At 35.4% G+C, this 18,750-nt stretch overlaps 3 protein-coding genes and 1 pseudogene across 6 annotated transcripts; 1 reads left to right on the top strand and 3 right to left on the bottom strand.

Moving 5' to 3' along the window:
* Nucleotides 1-276: 276 nt before the first annotated feature.
* On the top strand, nucleotides 277-4,034 carry LOC127260417 (uncharacterized; annotated as a pseudogene).
* A 120-nt stretch (nucleotides 4,035-4,154) lies between these two features.
* Nucleotides 4,155-8,056, bottom strand: LOC127260958 (uncharacterized). The gene is made up of 2 exons (XM_051289041.1): nucleotides 5,681-8,056; nucleotides 4,155-4,326 (listed from the first exon to the last, which is right to left on the bottom strand). The coding sequence occupies exons 1-2, from the start codon at nucleotides 5,829-5,831 to the stop codon at nucleotides 4,169-4,171; spliced, it is 309 nt and encodes a 102-aa protein (XP_051144998.1). The 5' UTR covers nucleotides 5,832-8,056; the 3' UTR covers nucleotides 4,155-4,168.
* A 264-nt stretch (nucleotides 8,057-8,320) lies between these two features.
* On the bottom strand, nucleotides 8,321-11,499 carry LOC127260955 (BTB/POZ domain-containing protein POB1-like). 2 transcript variants are annotated; one of them, XM_051289037.1, is made up of 6 exons: nucleotides 11,204-11,499; nucleotides 10,475-10,618; nucleotides 10,053-10,174; nucleotides 9,908-9,971; nucleotides 9,512-9,791; nucleotides 8,321-9,361 (listed from the first exon to the last, which is right to left on the bottom strand). In XM_051289037.1, the coding sequence occupies exons 1-6, from the start codon at nucleotides 11,469-11,471 to the stop codon at nucleotides 8,524-8,526; spliced, it is 1,716 nt and encodes a 571-aa protein (XP_051144994.1). In that variant the 5' UTR covers nucleotides 11,472-11,499; the 3' UTR covers nucleotides 8,321-8,523. The 2 variants fall into 2 exon arrangements, with proteins under 2 accessions (XP_051144994.1, XP_051144995.1); XM_051289038.1 differs by having other exon boundaries at nucleotides 10,475-10,597.
* Nucleotides 11,500-11,667: 168 nt separating this feature from the next.
* LOC127260954 (BAG family molecular chaperone regulator 6) lies at nucleotides 11,668-18,404 on the bottom strand. 3 transcript variants are annotated; one of them, XM_051289036.1, is made up of 5 exons: nucleotides 18,232-18,404; nucleotides 16,066-17,615; nucleotides 15,698-15,987; nucleotides 14,884-15,606; nucleotides 11,668-11,812 (listed from the first exon to the last, which is right to left on the bottom strand). In XM_051289036.1, exons 2-5 carry the CDS (start codon nucleotides 17,519-17,521, stop codon nucleotides 11,678-11,680), a joined length of 2,604 nt encoding a protein of 867 aa, XP_051144993.1. In that variant the 5' UTR covers nucleotides 17,522-17,615; nucleotides 18,232-18,404; the 3' UTR covers nucleotides 11,668-11,677. The 3 variants fall into 3 exon arrangements, with proteins under 3 accessions (XP_051144993.1, XP_051144990.1, XP_051144991.1); XM_051289033.1 differs by having other exon boundaries at nucleotides 15,698-17,615; XM_051289034.1 differs by lacking the exon at nucleotides 11,668-11,812 and adding an exon at nucleotides 14,530-14,773 and having other exon boundaries at nucleotides 15,698-17,615; nucleotides 18,232-18,403.
* Nucleotides 18,405-18,750: the final 346 nt, after the last annotated feature.

Genomic DNA, 18,750 nt, shown 5'->3' with positions numbered 1-18,750 from the left:
ATAACAATACCAACAACCACTAGTGATATAAATAATTTTCGCTGGAGCTTCATTTTCCTCTCTGATTTTTTAAAATTCTTTAATTCATTCTCCGATTCCTTTACTTTCGTTTCGATACTCCTTGATTTGCTCACTTCCTTCTCCATTTTCTTCTTCAACTCATTCACTTTCTTCTTTGATTGATTCAATTCCTTCACTATGTTTACAAACTTCGATAACTCAGTATGGCTGTCTTTCCACTTGAAATAGTTATAGTCATTTCGTAAACTCTAATTTGTATAACGGGAAAATTTTCTATTAGGATTGTGTTTGGTAAATGAAATCAATATTTTTACTAGCAAGACATACAAACAAAACTCATCTGAATTCATAGAGGAGGTAGATAGGTGTGTCATACTGTAAAATCATACATACATAATTATTTGTATCAGAAAAATATCAAACCTAATAAAATAGTGCATGTTACCGGTACTTCTGCGTATTCATTGAAAAACGCAGTTGATGATTTTTTTTGCAAAACATGTACTTTCACTATCTAAGGTTCGAGGTCAAGGTTATAATGGAGCTTCTAATATGAGTGGTTGTATAAATGGTTTAAAAAAAAAAACATCTTGGATGAAAATAAGCAAGCACATTATATTCATGGTTTTGCTCACCGACTTCAATTAGTGATTGTGACATTTTTAAAGAATAATGGAATAGTCGGTAGTTTCTTTGATTATTTTACTATGATTGTGAATGTAGTTGGGGCGTCATGTAAAAGAAATGATGATCTTTCACAAAGACATTATGAGAATATTGTTGAAGGCATAAAATCTGGTGAGATTAGTACTTTCCCTCCAGCATGAAAGTCGATCTATTATGACCAGGGCAAAAATCAAGAAAAAAGTATAGTTCGACCGGGTGATATCAGATGGGGCTCTCATTTGACAACAATTTCAAGAAGTGCTTGAAGTTATATTTGATGAAATCCACTACTTTGAGTTTGGTTGAGAAGATGGTAACATTTGATTTTGTATTCATTGATCATTTAATGATGCAATTATTGGTAAAAACAAATATGTTATCAAAGGCTTTTCAACAAAAAAAAATAAAAACATTGGGAATGTTTTGGTTATGATGATAATGTGAAGAATGATTTAAATAAATATAGAAATGATTATAGTTGGAAGAAGTTGCTCGAAAAAGTCACTATATTTTGTTTGAAATATAATGTTGATGTGCCCAATATAGAAGATGTCCAGCCAGGTCGAATTAAAAGGGAGAAAATAGTTGACGGTAATCAAAAGACCTATTATCACTATTTCTATGTTGATATTTTTCTAGAGCTGTATTTTTGTTTTCCTTTTATTTGATATTAATAAATATCTATTTATTTATTTTTTATTGATTTAATTTTTATCATGATAGGTTGTTGATTGTCTTATTCAATAGATGAATAATCGCTTTACTAAGTCAAGTTCAGAGTTGCTTATGTGCATAGCATGCTTAAACCCTAGAGATTCAATTTCAAGTTTTGATCAAAAGCGACTACTTCTTCTTACAGAATTTTATCCCGATTATTTCAATTCAAGGGAAAAATATGAATTGGAAGAACAACTTAAGATATTCATTAAATTTGTTACTTTTCTCGCGCTTGGATAATATTAGAGATTTGGCAAAAAAAATGGTTGCTACGGAATGACACACAACTTATAGTTTGGTGTGTCCACTTATTGAGTTGGCATAAATTCTACCCATAACGACGGCTACAGTTGAAAGATCATTTTCCACGATGAAATTTATCAAGAATGATTTGCGCAACAAAATAGGAGATGAGTTTTTGACAGATTGTTTGGTATGTTAGATTGAGAAGAAAATCTTTGTGAAAATTGAAAACAAGATTATTATGAAAAGATTTCAAAGCATGGGACATCAAAGACATAAATTGCCCCCTCTTAATATTTCCGGTTTATGATGTTGGACTTTTGTTAAAGATAAATTTATTTTATTGTTATTTTATTTAAATTTATTATTTATTTATTATATGTTTTTTAGAAAAATTATATATTTTGCCCCCTGCTTTCGTAGGCTAGTTCCGTCACTGGTAGAGTGTTGCTACAAGAGGTATATAAGAACAATGGATTTGATGACATGATCTCAAATGTTGAGTTGATATAAATTTTTTTAGTTATATTATTTATTGTTTAATTTTCTTTTCAATTAAATTTGTCCCAAAATTGGTGCGATGTTACACTTACTAATTATACTATATTAATTATTGTCATATACATGATTCATCCATCTTGAAAGTATATATTTAATAATAGTATAAGATATATCAATTATTGTCATATACTCTTTTTACTTCTATCATTAGCAACCTGAAACAAATCAAACAACCTATTAAGAGTACAAAGACGGTAAAGTGACTTACTGTTAAGACGTTTTGTGAGTATATCAGAACGTTGCTGATATGAGGGAGTAAAATGTGTAGAAATGATGCTTTTGGAAATGTAATCCCTTACCGTGTGGCAATCTACCTCAATGTGTTTAGTTCTCTCATGGAACACAAGATTAGCAGAAATTTGAATAACAGTAGTGTTATAACAATACAACTCAACAACATGCCCATGATCAATATGTAAATCACGAAGTATGCCAAGAAACCAAGTTACTTCAGCACAAGTCTGGGCCATGGCTCTATATTCAGCTTCAACAGATGACCGAGACACGGTCGACTGCTTTTTGTTTTTAAATGAGATTAAAGAGCTCCCAAGAAACACACAGAAACCAATGATTGATTTTCTAGATATTGGGCAAGAAGCGCAGTTCGAGTCACAGTAAACTTTCAAGGTCAGATTTTAATCTTTAGAAAATAGAAGTCCTTGCCCAGGACACCTTTTTAGGTACCTTAATACCTTTAAGGCTGCTCCCATATGAGATTCTTTGGGTTTATGCATAAATTGACTTAAGAATTGGATACTAAAGGCTATATCAGGCCTTGTTAGAGTTAAGTAAATCAACTTACCAACCAATTGTTGGTAACCAACAACACTTGATATTAAAGGATCAGCTTCACTAACAACATTATCAAGCTTTAGGTGTTGTTCCATAGGAAGTAACGATCACTACAAAAAAAAAATTATTTTTGTAACAAAAATTGTCTCTAAATCTACTTTTTTCGTTACTAATGACATTAGAGACGGAAATAGGAATGGAATTACGTTAGCTACGTGAACTTTATGGACGAAATTCCGTTACAAATATATTATTATTTTCTAGTGGATGGTTTACACCCCAACAACCCGAATTCAGAAATTAATTCAAAGGCATATTTTCGCTGAGAGAAAACAATTCCTTTATGACATCTAAAAGCCTCTATTTCTAGAAAATAGTTCAAAACTCCTAAATCTTTTATTTTTAAATTTTCCATTCAAAAAACTTTTGAACTCTGTAATCTTCTCAACATTATATATCATCAACATAAACTAGAGCAATGATAATCATATCAGCTTAAGCTTTTACAAACAAAGAATAATCATGGAGAGACTGTTTGAAGCCAAATTCAATGATTGCAGATTTTAATTTCTTATTCCAGTGCCTGGGGGACTTGTTTCAAACCATACAAAAACTTTTGCAAAAAAACAGTGTTTGTTTTGGATCATTTCTGAATACCCCTCATGCGGCGTCATATAAACTGTTTCATAGAGATCACCGTGTAAGAAAGCATTGTTCACATCTAATTGAAAATTTTCCCAACCCCAAAGCTAATAGCAACAGAAAGAACACACCTAACAGTTTCACCACTGGTGAGAATCTCTCGTGAAAATCTAATCCTTCTTTTCGACTAAAACCTTTTGCAACAAGTTTAGCCTTATACCTCTCAACTGTTCCATTGGAATTGTATTTTAAACACCCATTTACACCCAATGGGTTTTCTATCCTTAGGAAAATTACAGAGGATCCAGGTTTTGTTGTCAATGAGGGTTTTCATCTCAAGATCCATAGCTTCTTTAACACTTTGAGGTTCAACTAACTTATCTAGATTAGCCAGTAAGCACAAGCTGTCATTAGATAGATCAGCTAGAGGATGACACACTGTACTAATGGGATACTTAGTAACAACACCTCCTATAGAAACTTGATAATCATGAAGGTAGGAAGGCAAACAATGTCTCCTGCTCGACTAACGCCAATCAGGATGTGCCTCAAAATTTAAATTATCTTTTTCTGTTACAGTATCAGGGTCACTGCACTTATTTGTGTTGTCAGCATCGGTAACACCTGGTTGTTGATTCAAGGAGGAACTCTGAATCTCATCCAAATGTGTCACCAGATGATTACCTTCACAAATTTCAAAAAAATCATCATAGGCATCCAATGGAGAGGCAAGCATACGAGCAGGAGGAAGAGATCTATCTGCTATAACAACATACTGGAAAGGAAATGTTGACTCATGGAAGACAACATCATAGGAGACAAAAACATAGAATGTTTCTAAATCAAGGACTTTGTAACCTTTCTTATTTTCAACATATCCAACAAATCAGAAATATTCAAATTAGTAGCATAGCACAGACAACCAAACACCTTCATAATGTTCAGTTCTGGTTTTTTCCCATAGATTACCTAGAAAGGGCTTTTCTTATCAAGAAGAGGTGTTGGAAATCTATTTATTATATGGACAACTGTAAGCACACACCCCCCTCAAAGAGTGACATGACATGAGCTTTAAAACATAAGAGCTCTAGCAACATTTAAGATGTGTCTATGTTTACGCTCAACAACACTATTTTGCTGAGGGCTATAGGTACAGGATGTTTGATGCACTATTCCAGATTTTTTAAAAAGATCAGAGAGATATGAGTTTACAAATTTAGTTCCATTGTATGATCTAAAAACCTTGACACTTCTATCAAACTGGTTTTTAATTAGAGCAAGAAATTCTTTAAGACACATGAACACTTCAAATTTAGCTGCTATTAAGAAAACCTATGTGGCGCAAGAAAAATCATCAAAGAGAGAGAAAATATCTGAAACCATCTCTGGTCTCCACATGATAGAGTCCCCAGACATCACCATGAACAAGCTCAAATGGAGCTTTTGTTAAGTGCTGGGAAGGAATGGAGTTCTAGTTTCCTTTGACAAATGGCAAACATCACAAATTGACTCAGTAGTACTTGACAGACCAATATCTGCCTTAAGTAGATTTGACACCTCATAGGAAGGGTGTCCTAATCGCAGGTGCCATAGGGTAAGATTTTCATATGCTCCAGCATTAGAGCATATGTACAGTTCAGAACCAGATTGAGAACTTTCAAATCTGTACATACCCCCTACAAGTTTTGCAGACCTTAAAACACTACCATCCTAACACTTTGAATCACATAAGCATGTTTCAAGAAATTCACAGTAACAGTTCCTTTAGAGGTAAGTTTACTAACATACAACAAGTTTAGATTAAACTCAGGAACAACTAAAACATCTTCTAGAATGATCTTATCACATAAATGCATATTTCCTAGTTCAACAACAGTAGCAAATTTCCTTGTAGGTAGGGTAACATGAATAGGGCCATTTTCAACACATTTAATATAGCACAGTAAGGCTCTATCAGCTACCATATGATCTGTAGCTCCAGAGTCAACAATCCAGCCATTACACACAGCTACATTGCAAATTTGGGTAGATGACATACCTGCCATATTGAGTCGAGAGGAACTAGTGTCTTTCTTCTCATGTAAAAGCCTGATCAATTCATCACAAATATCAGGTGTTAGTGAAATCTTAGTGGAGGTCACAACAGATTCACTATTACCATATTCAGCAGTGACATTATTGGCAGACATAGTGGTAGGCTTATTAACCTTAAAATTTTGTTTTTTTATCTGGATATCATATCAAGTGATAACACCTCTCAACTAGGTGACCTGTCCTACCACAATGTGAACATTTAAGATTTGGATTTTTTGCATTAGACTTAATTGACCTTTTCATAGCAAAAGCACCACTGCTCTTAGAAGAGGCAGCATCACTGCAGAGTTTCTTGTGAGATTCCTCTTGACTTACTAGGTTATATGCTTTCTAAACGGAAGGAGGTGGACTCATAGCAAATATTGTACTGCGAACCACAAAAAAATTATCATTTAGACACATAGAAACTGAACTAAATGTTGAGTTTCCTTATATCTATCCGAATAAGCTTTGGCACTACAAACACAGTGATCTATAATCTTAATAGACGTTGCATGGTCCCACAACTGTTTCATATTAGTATAGTATGTGTTTACACTATCATTTCCTTGTCTACAATTAGCTATTTCCTTTAAAACTCCATATACACTTGCTCCATTAGTATGTACTCTTGATATCCTTCCACATCTCAGAGGTTGTTTCATAAAACACAAGAGTTCTATAAATCGACTTATCAACAAAATTCAACAACCATGACATGATTACAGCATTACACATACTCCATTTTTCAACTAACTCAGGATCTAAAGGCACAGGGACATTGCCTTCAACAAAATTAAGTTTATTCTTACCTTTTAGAGCTATTGTCATAGCTCTACTCCAGATCATAAAATTTTCACAACTAGTAAGAACACATGAGATTAAGGAGGTGTTTGTAGAATCCGAAGGATAAAGATACAATGGATCATAGTAATTAGGAACAACTAAAAAAGGATTATTAGTCATACCAGAGGTCGAACTGTTGTTTTCACCCATCGAGACAATTAAACATCACAAGAGAACTTATTGTTTTGTTTCCCTTACCACAAGAAGTAAACAAGAGAAGAGGATAATACCGCAGAAATAAAAAAAAAAAAACAGTAGTTAACCTTGCTTTGATACCATGTTAGCAAATCAAAGCAATGAAATAAATCAACAATTATATCGTGGGGAGTGAGGAACGCCTACACTCCGAGTGTCATTTATTGACAAGTATTCTGGTGTGCAGAGGGCGGTGAGTATTAACATAACACGCCATGATCACAAAGGATTCAATGCATAAAGCAACATATGAATAAACTCTAGGAAAGTCATTGTGCTCTCAAAGGAACACTTACATATCACCTCAAGTGATTATTAAACTAGATAAAAAAGCTGTAAATCAAGACAATATCTCAAAGGCTATAAATCAGAACAATACAACCCAAACAATGATCATTCAAGAGGATAGATCATCAATGGTGCTTTCCTAATACCTTGTACACTAGTTATATGTTGTGAGACTCAAGAACTCACAAAATCAGGACAAATATCTGTGAAAGAGGGAAGATCGAAAGAAAAAACTAAAAAGAAAATGTTAGTGATAAAGAGATAAGGCGGAGTGAAGAAATAATCGATACGGAGACCGATTAGAGAGCGAGGGAAGTGCGGGGGGAGCGAGATGGTTCAAGTAACCATTAAAGAGTACTCTATATGTGAGAGGATGTGTATGGATGTTGGCGAAGGCGTCGATGGCGTGCACGGTGAGAACAGTATGTGAAAGTAAGGCACAATAGCGACGGAATCAGAGTGAATGAATGATCATGAATGAATGCTGGTGAAATCAGCTAGGTAAATACATATATATATATATATATGTGGACATTATCCACGCGGAAAGAAGAAAGTGGGCTCAGGGCTAAGCCCAATTTTAACAACTTCTAATGCAAAATTAAAAATATTAATATTTTAATTATAATAAATAATTAAAAATATTATAAAAATAATTTTATACTTATTTTTTTATGTAAAAATAATGATACAACCATAAATTGGATTATAAGTCCATAATTATTACAAAAAATCATTACGTCTTCCCAGGTAGTAGTGTTTATTCGAGACAAACTGTTTAAGAATGAAATTACTATCGTGTCCAAAATTTTAAAGCTCTCTTTAATCTTAGACAGGCCCACGGCCATGTTGCAAATTGCAACTTTCAAACAGACATATAAATCATATTTAGACTGACATCATATGACAATACTCCACAAATCACGTACTATAATTGATTTCAGCAGACAAACTATTTTAAAGTTGTACCATAACCCTTCAACATAGTGTAATTTGAAGTGCATACAGACACATCGATTCCAATCCTAGAATCAAACAACGTATATTTTCAGTTATCTAAGCAATATCCGATGATTCAAAGCCGATGAACAATGCAACAAAAGCACTTGTACTAACTCAACAAAAAACAAAAATCCTTAGCTCATCCAAAGGCCAAACTCTAGCTTTAAATCAGAACATGTGAGGTTTATTCGCAGCCACAGATATCGAACAAACACACCATATTTACACAGCAAACAACAGAAATATACCACATTACCATCTCAAGAAACTCAAATGGAGAAAATGTGCGAATGGAATTCATCCCCTATTTGAAGTTAATCAGTAAATTCAACTCGGCTCCCAACAAAACAGCAAAAAAGATTAAGTAGACACAAATCCCAGATCCGCAACAACAAATATTAGCTACAACCGACAAGTTATGAATGACGGACATTAACATACCAGTTCCATCAAGCTCGAGGGCCAGAGAGAGATCGATCATGAGGTTTCAACCTCAGGTATTTCGCGCTTGATGGTGAGCTCAGCTCGGAGATGGAGTATCCCGTTGATGAAATAAAGGCTGTCCTCAGCCATGAACGAAGTCCACGGGATGCTGAACAAGTTACGGTACCCGACTGCCTTCCCCCCAGTAAAAGTGTAGTTGCCCTTGTATTTGCTGATGTAATCCTCTGTGGGCTTTGATCGGGCAGCAAATTCATAGTCGACAGCAAAGGATACAGACCCTTTTTCTTGCATTCCTAAGAAAAGCCCGAAACAATGGAACGAGCTTTGTTGATCCATGTTGCAATGCGCCGAGAGGAAGAAGCCTTGTCCGCCGAGGTGGAATGCTTGAGAATAGACCCGACCAGAAGGAAACAAATTCTTACATTCATCCCGTTTGAGATCTAAGTAGACGACGCATTGTGGTCGCGGGAATTCAAATTCAACAACCTTAACAGGGCGGTACTTGTAAGCACGCTCCACAAAGCGACGGCTAGACGAGGTTGTTTCTTCCAATGCGTGAATTCTTTGTCGATGTGGAGCCTCAGCTTTGAAAAATAGGGCGTCGAGGACAGATTTAGTAGCGAACTCGTGATCCAAGTCACTGCAGGTGAGTACTTTCTTAAGCTTCCGGGAAGTCATGTAAGGGAAACGGATATGTCGACCTAGGCGAGAGCATAGAATGTCCCGACGATACTCTGGATTCTGGTAATGAGTCCGAGTCCACTTCAGGGCAAAGTCATAAACTGCGTCCTCTGAGGCCACTTGAAGTTCGTCGCTCGACAAAATTGCCTCGATCCCAGCTAGAGGCAAGTTCATTACCTCATCTTGAAACCTGTTACAAATTTATAAAAACATATTAAAACATCTCCATGTCCAAAATGGGCTAAAAGATTTATTTCCCTAAGCAAGTTAGGGCTATATAAACAAAGAAAATAGGGATTCATAAAAGGGCATCCTCGAAATAAAGAGGGAGAGGACGTACTTTGATATATCTTTATACCGAGTGGCTAAGAATAGCTTTGCTGCATCAGTCAAAGGTTGAACGGCCTCAGCCATTAGAACACTCGAAGGAAGATCAAGATAGAGTAGCGCCGACTCAGGAGTCATGGGCAAGTTCCTCAACAAACGGCTGCAATGTCTCATGCATGAAGCAACCTCAAACTTGTCAGCAGCCATAAGCACATCGAGCAAGGCGGGAGGTGTATTGATGCTTAATGTATTGCTATACATGAAATTCAGGAGCTCCATAAATGCAGCTTCCTCTGTTACATTAAAAGAGGCGTAAATTACTCAAACTACACCATCCAAATAAAATTGTAATGTTCGCTAATATGAAACAAAACATGCTATCAAGCAAAATTGCAGAAGTTCATCATACCGGAGACAGTGATTCTCAGGGTTACATGTCTCTGTTCGGATTCCATCATTCCATTTGAGAATAACTGCACGAATAGGAACAACAAAAATGTTACGTGCTAATCTTAAAAAATCATCGCATTGTCTAAACAGGGCGCTCCTGATACCTTGTAGAAAAAGGGACTCTTTGCTGCTAATATGGGAGAGCTAATATGTAATGTTTTCACTCTTAGAACTCTCAAACCATCTTCAGAACTATTGGAATCATCACTATTTGCAGCTTCATCTCCTGAGGGCGACAAAATACAAGCATCAGTTTCAGAGCATATACAATCAGCGCATAAATCATTAACGAAGTATAATAAACTAATATCTTAAGAACAATAGTTATCTTTTAGGAAAAGCAAACCCGCAAACCCTAAAACAAAGTTACTAAAATTTTGCTTTTGCTTCTATCACTTCATAAAAAATAGATGTATTTATATCAACGAAAAGGAAAATGAGACACGTGGCGAAAAGGTTTTGCAAACAATGCCTAATTGATCGACTATGAAGGAAAATTTAGATGAAATTGTAAATCCTCTTTTACCTGATGGTGAATCTTCTATCATTGGAATTTCTTCCTCATCAAGATTCTCATCACCTGGACCGTCTTCAGCATCTGGCTGACAATCTAAGATCTGCTCTTCAGGGCAATTGTTGATATCCAAAGCTGCAAACGAGTGGTACATGTCTGATTAAGATGAGCACAACCCATACCAGCATAAGAATGAGTTTTGAGTCAAAGATATTTCGAAAAGGCAGCAGTAAGAACGACTCGTGGAAACTAAATACAGAACAAAAATACATGGCAGCAACAAAGCACATCAATGCAAACAAGATATCTTCGTCGAAAAATCATTAATGAAGCACAATAAAAAGGGAATCCTCACATTTCGTAACATTCAATTACCATAACAGAAAAGTCCATAAATTCTCAGAGTAATGCTTCACTTCAAGCTTATTCTCAAAGAAATTACTTCAAATTATCCCAATCTTAAATCCATAGGACTCAAAATTGAGGTCAGATGATTAACAAACATAATTTTCTAGCTATTCTCAGCAACCCTAGAACTACTGCAGCTTTAGGGAGAATGCAAATACATGTAAAAACGTTCATCTAAATTGTTTAGAAATTGAATTCAAAGCATAATTTCTAAATCAATATTCAAATCCTGGGAATTCAAGGACGATTCAATCGGCAGCAACGACGAATTCAACAAAGCATCGATTGCAAAAAAATGGAAAAGAGAGTTGACTTAAAGCTCGACTAACTCACCGGTCTCCTTCTTTGCAATATCCCCACGACGTCGTTTACTCTTGTGCGCGGCCCAGTCGGCGAGGGTTCGGCAACCCTCGGCCTCGGGCGCGGCCTCGGTAGGATCCGGAACGATCTCGATCCGGAGCACCCGGTCGGAGAAATTGCTGTCGTTGAAGGCGAATCCGAAGTCCGGGTCGCGGCTGCCGCTGCCGCCGGGGGAGGAGCTGTAGTCGGAATCCATGACGATGGTCCTCGGGTCGAACAGATCCAGACCCGAATCCCTCATAACTAATAATATATATATGTATATTGTATGGGTCCGTTCGGCAGAAGAAGCTTCCCGCAAGCAAGCCGCCGCCGCCGCCGCCGCCGTGGATGGGAGGGCGATTCAATCCCAACTCCTCCGGTTGGATTTGAGGGATGGAAGAGTGAGTTTTTGAAAAGGGTCCGACGGTGCGTGTGTATATATATATACGCTAAAATTGAGGGATATTATAAGAAAGGCGTTGGATTTGGATTTGGAAATGGATATGGATTTGGACCTGGACCGAACGGACGAGGATCGACTTCTTCTTCCCTTGCTTGCCCTTGGCATTGAGGTAAGCTAATGTTGTCCATGCTGCCGGCCTAATATATATACTTTAACTATTAGTACCAATTTAATTCAACATAGGCTTGCCTAGTTTACGAATATCTCTTAATTTTTTTGCCATCAATATATTTTAAAAATTTTATATTAAATATTTATTTTTTATATTGTAAATCATATTTTTTTTTTTACTTTGATTTTTCTATGAACAATTTATTATTATAAAAAATATATATATATTTTCATAAAGTATTACCTACTCTTCTTGCTAAAATGATGTAATTTTTATTAAAGACAAATATTATAAAATAATACTTCATCCGTCTCAAATATTGTACAATATTTGTGTTTGATACAAGAATTTAAAATAATTTAAATATTACTGATGTGATTGGAGAGAGAAATAATTATTCGTTTTTTTTATTTAAGTGATGTGATGAGATAAAGTAAATAATAATTATATGTATATAAATATTATTAATTATTTTTTAAATTTGGAATGTTGCAGCGAGTTTGAAAAAAATATATATATTGCGGGTGTTTGAGACGGGGGGAGTAATATTTTAATATCAAATTGGAATAGATAAAAAAATAAAATAAAATATTATAAAAAATTTATTAAAGAGTAATAAAATTGTAATTAAATAAAATGGTTTACAATAAATCAATTGCGACATAAATTTAACATATATAATAAAGAAAATATAGTGATATAATTTGGCCGTAAGGAGGAATATATTTCAATTAAAAATCATAACAAAAAAAATAAAAATAAAACTATTTTTAAAAATTTTACTCAGTTTGTTTGGGGGTTCTGATTGGCTTGTGAGTTTTAAATAATAGAACTTATAATTTAAATTATTATTTAATACTTTTTTCATCTCAATTTCAATATTTTTTTTATTATTTTCATCAGTTTCATTCTAAAATATATTTTTTTGATTTTTGGTAAAAGTAATAATACATTAATACAAAAATATCTTTAATTTTTACATAAGTTGCTAACGTACAATTATAGACAAAAATGTAAAAACTTCTTACACATCTCCACTGACCAATAAAATATTATTTCCTTTATTCCAAAACAATATGGATATTTGAGATGGATACTAGAATTAATGAATAATAGTATTATATTGATAGTGAACGTAAAATTGTTTCTAAAAGACCAAAATGTCTTTACTTTATGTAATTATTATGAAAATATGGAGATACTTTTGTCAAAATATAGAAAGCTAGTTACCAAGAATAAAAAATGAGACTATTGTTTTGAAACGGATGACAAATATTAAATAACTCATTTGGAATAAGGACGAAGAATATGATATAAATATATATTGATATAAAATTTTAAATTTAAAATTAATTTTTAATATAATATAAAACTTTTAAAAAAATAAATTTAATATTTGATATTTTTGAGAACTTTTTTATTAATAGGAAAATACAGATGAAAACTTGTAAGCAAATAGAACCTAAAATACTTCATCAAAAGCATGTACATAAAAGATTTGTCACTCAATTTATTTTTAGTTGTACGATTCCCTATAAATATTATAAAAAAAAATATAATATATACATATATATATTTTCTTCATCTAATAATAGTCAATAATTTCGCATAGAATATTATTCTTTATATTGGATACAAGAGAAACCGTGTCAACAATAGTCAATAATTTCGCATAAAAAATATTATTTTTTATAATATTAGATACGAGATAAATTGTGTCAACAATAGTCGATTTCTCTCATATCTAATATAAAAAATAAATTCATCTAAAAATAAAAATATAAAGTAAACACACACCCAAAATCTTATGGCATGTTTATTTTTTACTTTAAATAAAAAAATACTACTATTCATTCTACACGATTCGTAGTAAAAATAAATTATTTTTTCTCACAAATTATCATATTAAAATACTATTTAAATAAAAATTCAAAACACATATTATTTTATATTAATTTCAAACAACTGAACACATACTTAATTTTGTTTAGAAAAAAAATGAAATACTATTTCTTTTTTTAAAAAAATAAAGATAAATATAAATATCTATTAATTTAAATATTTATTTTTATTTAAATTAATATAGTTATTATTGACGGAATATATTTAATATTGCATCAAATATGCTAAAGGTTGTGAGACATGAAAAAAAATATAAACCTCTTAACCACATACCCAATATTGAGTTGTAAAATTCAGCCAAACTTTTACCTTTCAAGGTATGAGTTTAAACAGTCAAACACACATGATTCGTCTAGTGTGACTTGGTTTGTAGGGCTTAATTTGCATGCTATTAGGTTCGATCGATGGTTTACCCAGAGCGCACTCGTCGAGTAGCGACTGTGGATTCCAACGTTATAAAATAATAATAATAATAATAATATATTTTTGGAAATTAATAAAATTAATGAATATTAAGTTTGAAAAATTGTAAACAAATAGAACTATAATATATTTTTGAAAAAATGGTGTAACATGAATGAACACTTAAGTAAAACCATTTTAGGATTACAACTAAACGTTTTATTGGATTAATACATAACTAAAAAATGAATATAAATCATCTTAAACATTTGTATACTTATGAATATATATATATACATTATATGTCTATGAATATGAGAGAAAATGTATTAATGGGACGGAGAATCCGATTTGAATTCTCCAACATTTCAGGTCAATAAGTCCAGCGAGAACTTATTTTGTTAAAGTGTGAGACTAATCTAATATAAAAAGACAGCATACGAAAATAAGTGTTTTTTCGTATTTTTCTTAAACAATGTTTGAATGTACCATAATGTAATAAAAACATGGTCTTATTTAGCAGTGGGATCTGTTCGGAAGACATGACGACGTTGACATTTCAGTCATTTATTGAAAACACAGCACACCATATCCACATTTACCTAGTATATATAGTAGTATTATATGCACACCATCTCGTCTGTCCCGATAGAATCCTATCCCGCTGTCCTATACACACAGTCTATATATATATAAAAATAGGGGATATGATTTATTTTTCCCGTAGCACAGCGGGTGCATGATAAATACGATACACATATTATAGATTGAATATGATGATCAGGATCTGACCTGTTTAATGTCATCCACCAATTCGTATGCCTTCTTCTTCATTGTTCCCTGCCGTCTCATCTTCATCTTCATCCCTTTCTTTTTCTTCCACGCTCTCTTCTCCAACTCCTTCACTCTCCCCCTCAGCGCCGCCATCGCCGCCGCCTGCTCCTCCCCGGACTTCATCGCCGCCGCCACCATCTCCCGCAGCCTTTCGTTTTCCTCCATCAGTTTCCGATTCTCCTTCTCCCTCCCCTCCCCTTCTTGATATTCCCCAGCTACTTCTTCGCCATGTTCATCTATGTCGGAAACTCTGTTAGTCTGAATTTGATTTGCTGCAGGGGAGGAGGTCGGAGTTCCGTTATTCGAGCTCAATGCCGACTCTTCAGCCGCGCTGCTTCCCAAATTTTCCGATTCTAGAGTCGGCGCAATCTTCGATTGACAATCTGCATCATTAATAATATGTGCTGTTTCATTCTTCTTCTGAGCTTCATCGAAAGATTCTGACACCGTTAAAGTCGCCTCTGAAGTTTCCGGATTATGCGCATACTTGTTGATGTTGTTGTCTTCATCGGCTAATACATCCTCTGGAGGATTTGTCTTGGATGGTTTTGCAAGACTTTCATGATCATTTGCAGGCGCAGATTCAGATGCATCGGCTCCTTTCATGTCGAGCTGCTCCTGAAGATTGACGAGCTCTCTTACAACAGATTTCCGAATGTCGCGGATGCTAGGATGAAGGCCCTATAATTTGGAAGGAGAAAAGACAAGATTAAACAAGAGTTTCACTTCTTTAAAGATTTATGAGTGTCGTAGTTTCAACAAGCCCAAGTACCTGAATTGTGTCGAGTTTTAGCAGAAGGTTCATTATAGTTTCTCCAATAATGCTTCTCTGCTTGCTCTTGCTTTCGGTGCCAGAAGACGACGACTCCATTGATTTTATATGATGCTCAACTTCGGGGATCTGGTTTTGCACTTCTGCGATTTGCTTCAGCTTCTTTATTGGATCCCACCTTCGAACCTCGAAGCCACGATAGGCTGCCTGGAGTATGACTGCAGCCTCATCCTCCGACAGTTTTCTTTTACTGGACAAGTCAGGCTGTTCTTCGGCGAATTTTGCATTTCCTGATTGATCATTTACGAGTTCATCAACCGGTTCGCAAGAAGTTTGGATCTCCACATTGGGATTGTTTTCCAACTTACTTTTAGCAACTTCTTGCGATTCTTTGGAATTATCATCCGAATTGCCTTTCGAAACTTCTTGCAGGGCACTGACAGGTATTTCATCGATCGTATTACCACTCTCTCCTTGTTGAATTTTTTCCTGAGCAACCTCAACATTCTTAGTGATGCCCGCGTCTACATTCGCCTCCTTCTGATCGATAACATCTCCCTTGTGATCAACGTTCTTAGTGATGTTGACGTCTGCCTTCGCCTGCTTCTGAATGATATCATCTTCCTTTTTATCAATTGATGAGTTAGGAGCCTTAGTTTCTTCATTCGATGTTTTGTTTGACGCGTCTTTCTTACTGGGAGGGCTTGGAGACCGCGAGCTTCCATTTGTACTCTTGCTTTTTCTCAAAGGCTCAACTCTCAGGCAAACAGGAGGTAGCTTGGATGATTTTGGCTGATCCTTAGTCGATTTCTCTTCTCCATTATCGAGTTTCTTCTCACCAGCTTCAGTGCTAATTTTAACACAGGAATTTGTTTCTTGACCTTTAGAAACTCTGCTGTCGGCTTGCTGCTCTATTTGCTTCACAGGGATGTCTTTCGCCCGAGGAGAAATGCAGCCGGCTTGTGGATTATCAGTTTTATGATTCTCCTTGTCTCGATTTTTCGCTGCATCCGTCACCGGGATGTCCTTTGCCTGAGATGCAATCTGATCAACATCCTTGCCCTCCAATTGCAAGGGTGATTTCGATTTCGCCACCGGACTATCCACCTTGTGTTCTTTATTCTCCATCTGATCAGGCATGTAAGGTATCCAAACTACTGGATAAGGAAAATGCTGTCTTTCAGCATCATCAACCGGTTTAGGATCAGTTCTTACCTCATGCCCTGGCTGCCTGGATGATGACAACTTGTTCAAATCAAGAGGATAGATCAGTTCTGCATCAACAGGCTTTCGGTTCTCATTAGGTCCCAATTTATTGCTGCCACGGTCGGGTGGAAGCCACAGTGATGCCCCTTGGTTCGCCTTTTCTCCATCAGGCTCTGCCTCTTCAATCCTCACATTTTTCTGCTCTGCCGGGTGCAGTGGATGGTTAGGACATCCGCAACAATGGTGAATGCCTGGGATGTTCTTTTCATATTCATACTGTGGCTCGACTGGATAACCCGGAGGCATGAACTGCAGCGGCGGATATGGATGGCAGCTTCCCGGACAAGGATATGAAGGAATGTTAGGATAAGGAGAACTCCAAGGATAATGTTGCTGCCAATGGGAATGGTTACAGCAACCATGGTAGGGTACTGGAGAGGCACAGCCATAGTTGCTGCCCCATGGAATATATCCATGAGCAGTGGGGCGACGAGAAGAGTTCATGTACATTTGAGGTGCAATACCGTCATATCCAGGGTAGTGGTGAGGTCTGTAACCATAAGGTGTCTGATCCTTGTGATAGGGATATGGATGCAAGTTCTTATACACAGATTCCATCTCTGAATGAACTTAAAGATAGATATAGAAGATTGGAAGGTGTAGATCGTCGCCTAATGTACTGACTATGCTGAAAATTGGAGAAAAACAAATCCTGCATAGGAAAAATTAAGAATGCTACTAGGAGTTCGAAATATTCATGGATATCACTACGAGAGTTCTACCAAATTTACAGAAATACATATAGATGACGATGAAATGTAGATCGCAGTCTAATCAAGCTTGCTGAAATATTCTAGGATATCACAGCGAGATTTGTTAATGTTCATGATGATTCTGAACCAATCTGCAATATAAAGCTAGATTACGAAGAACTTCAAATCATAGTCTAATCAAGCTTGCTGAACGAATTACGCATTCCAATTAATCATTGATCGATCCTTATCAAGGCTTAGACGAAAAATCAGAACACAATAAACGCAGTGGCCAATTCCAATGAAGTAAGTGCGTACGAAAACAATATTAGGTATAATCTATCCCAAATACGCAATTAGGTATCGAGAAAATTCAAATCATGCTAACCAAACACATCCAAACCAGATTCTGTAGATAAAAGCACGAGAATAGGAACATTCACAATCTACAAAATACGATACGAAGTCCAAATAACGGTACTGCAACATCGAATCCAAATGATAAACAGATCATCTCACGATCAACAGCAAACACGAAATCAAAAGAGATTCGCACAGAAAAGAAACACCGCTTACAATTAAAAACCAGAAATGTCCTTCCGCACGAACCGCAGTCCAAATAACTTCGTTTCCAGAGCAAACACACGTTTCGCTAACCCAAGTAAGAAATTCGCGAGCTTCGCAAGCGCTTTTCTCTGAATAGAGAGATTTTTCTTCGATATGTTTTCCTGAGATTACGAAACTGAGGCGCAGCCTGGAGACTTAAGTATGAGATGCGATGGTTCGATGGTTTTCCACAGAATTCCAGAGCATTCCCGCGGTTTCGAACGGTCGAATTGTCTGGAGAGTTTGACCATTCATGCCACGTGTAATTGTCGCTACTGTACGCATGCGGCTTGGTGGCTGACGTGCAAAACTTTAATTGGATTGAAAATGAAAATTGTATCATGCTGCAGGCACAAAATCCACGTTGACATGTATTCTTATATTACTCCTCCTCTTCATTTATAATCTCACTTTTTTTTTTTTTTTTTTTTTTTCTTCTTTTATACATATTATATTATTTTTTTTAAAATTATTATAAAATTTAATTAT

This window comes from Andrographis paniculata, unplaced genomic scaffold, assembly GCF_009805555.1.
Source record: "Andrographis paniculata isolate CXL003 unplaced genomic scaffold, ASM980555v1 Contig62END, whole genome shotgun sequence".
NCBI lineage: Eukaryota > Viridiplantae > Streptophyta > Magnoliopsida > Lamiales > Acanthaceae > Andrographis > Andrographis paniculata.
The sequence above is the reverse complement of the archived record's forward strand: the minus strand, read 5'-3'. Positions and strand labels throughout refer to the sequence as shown.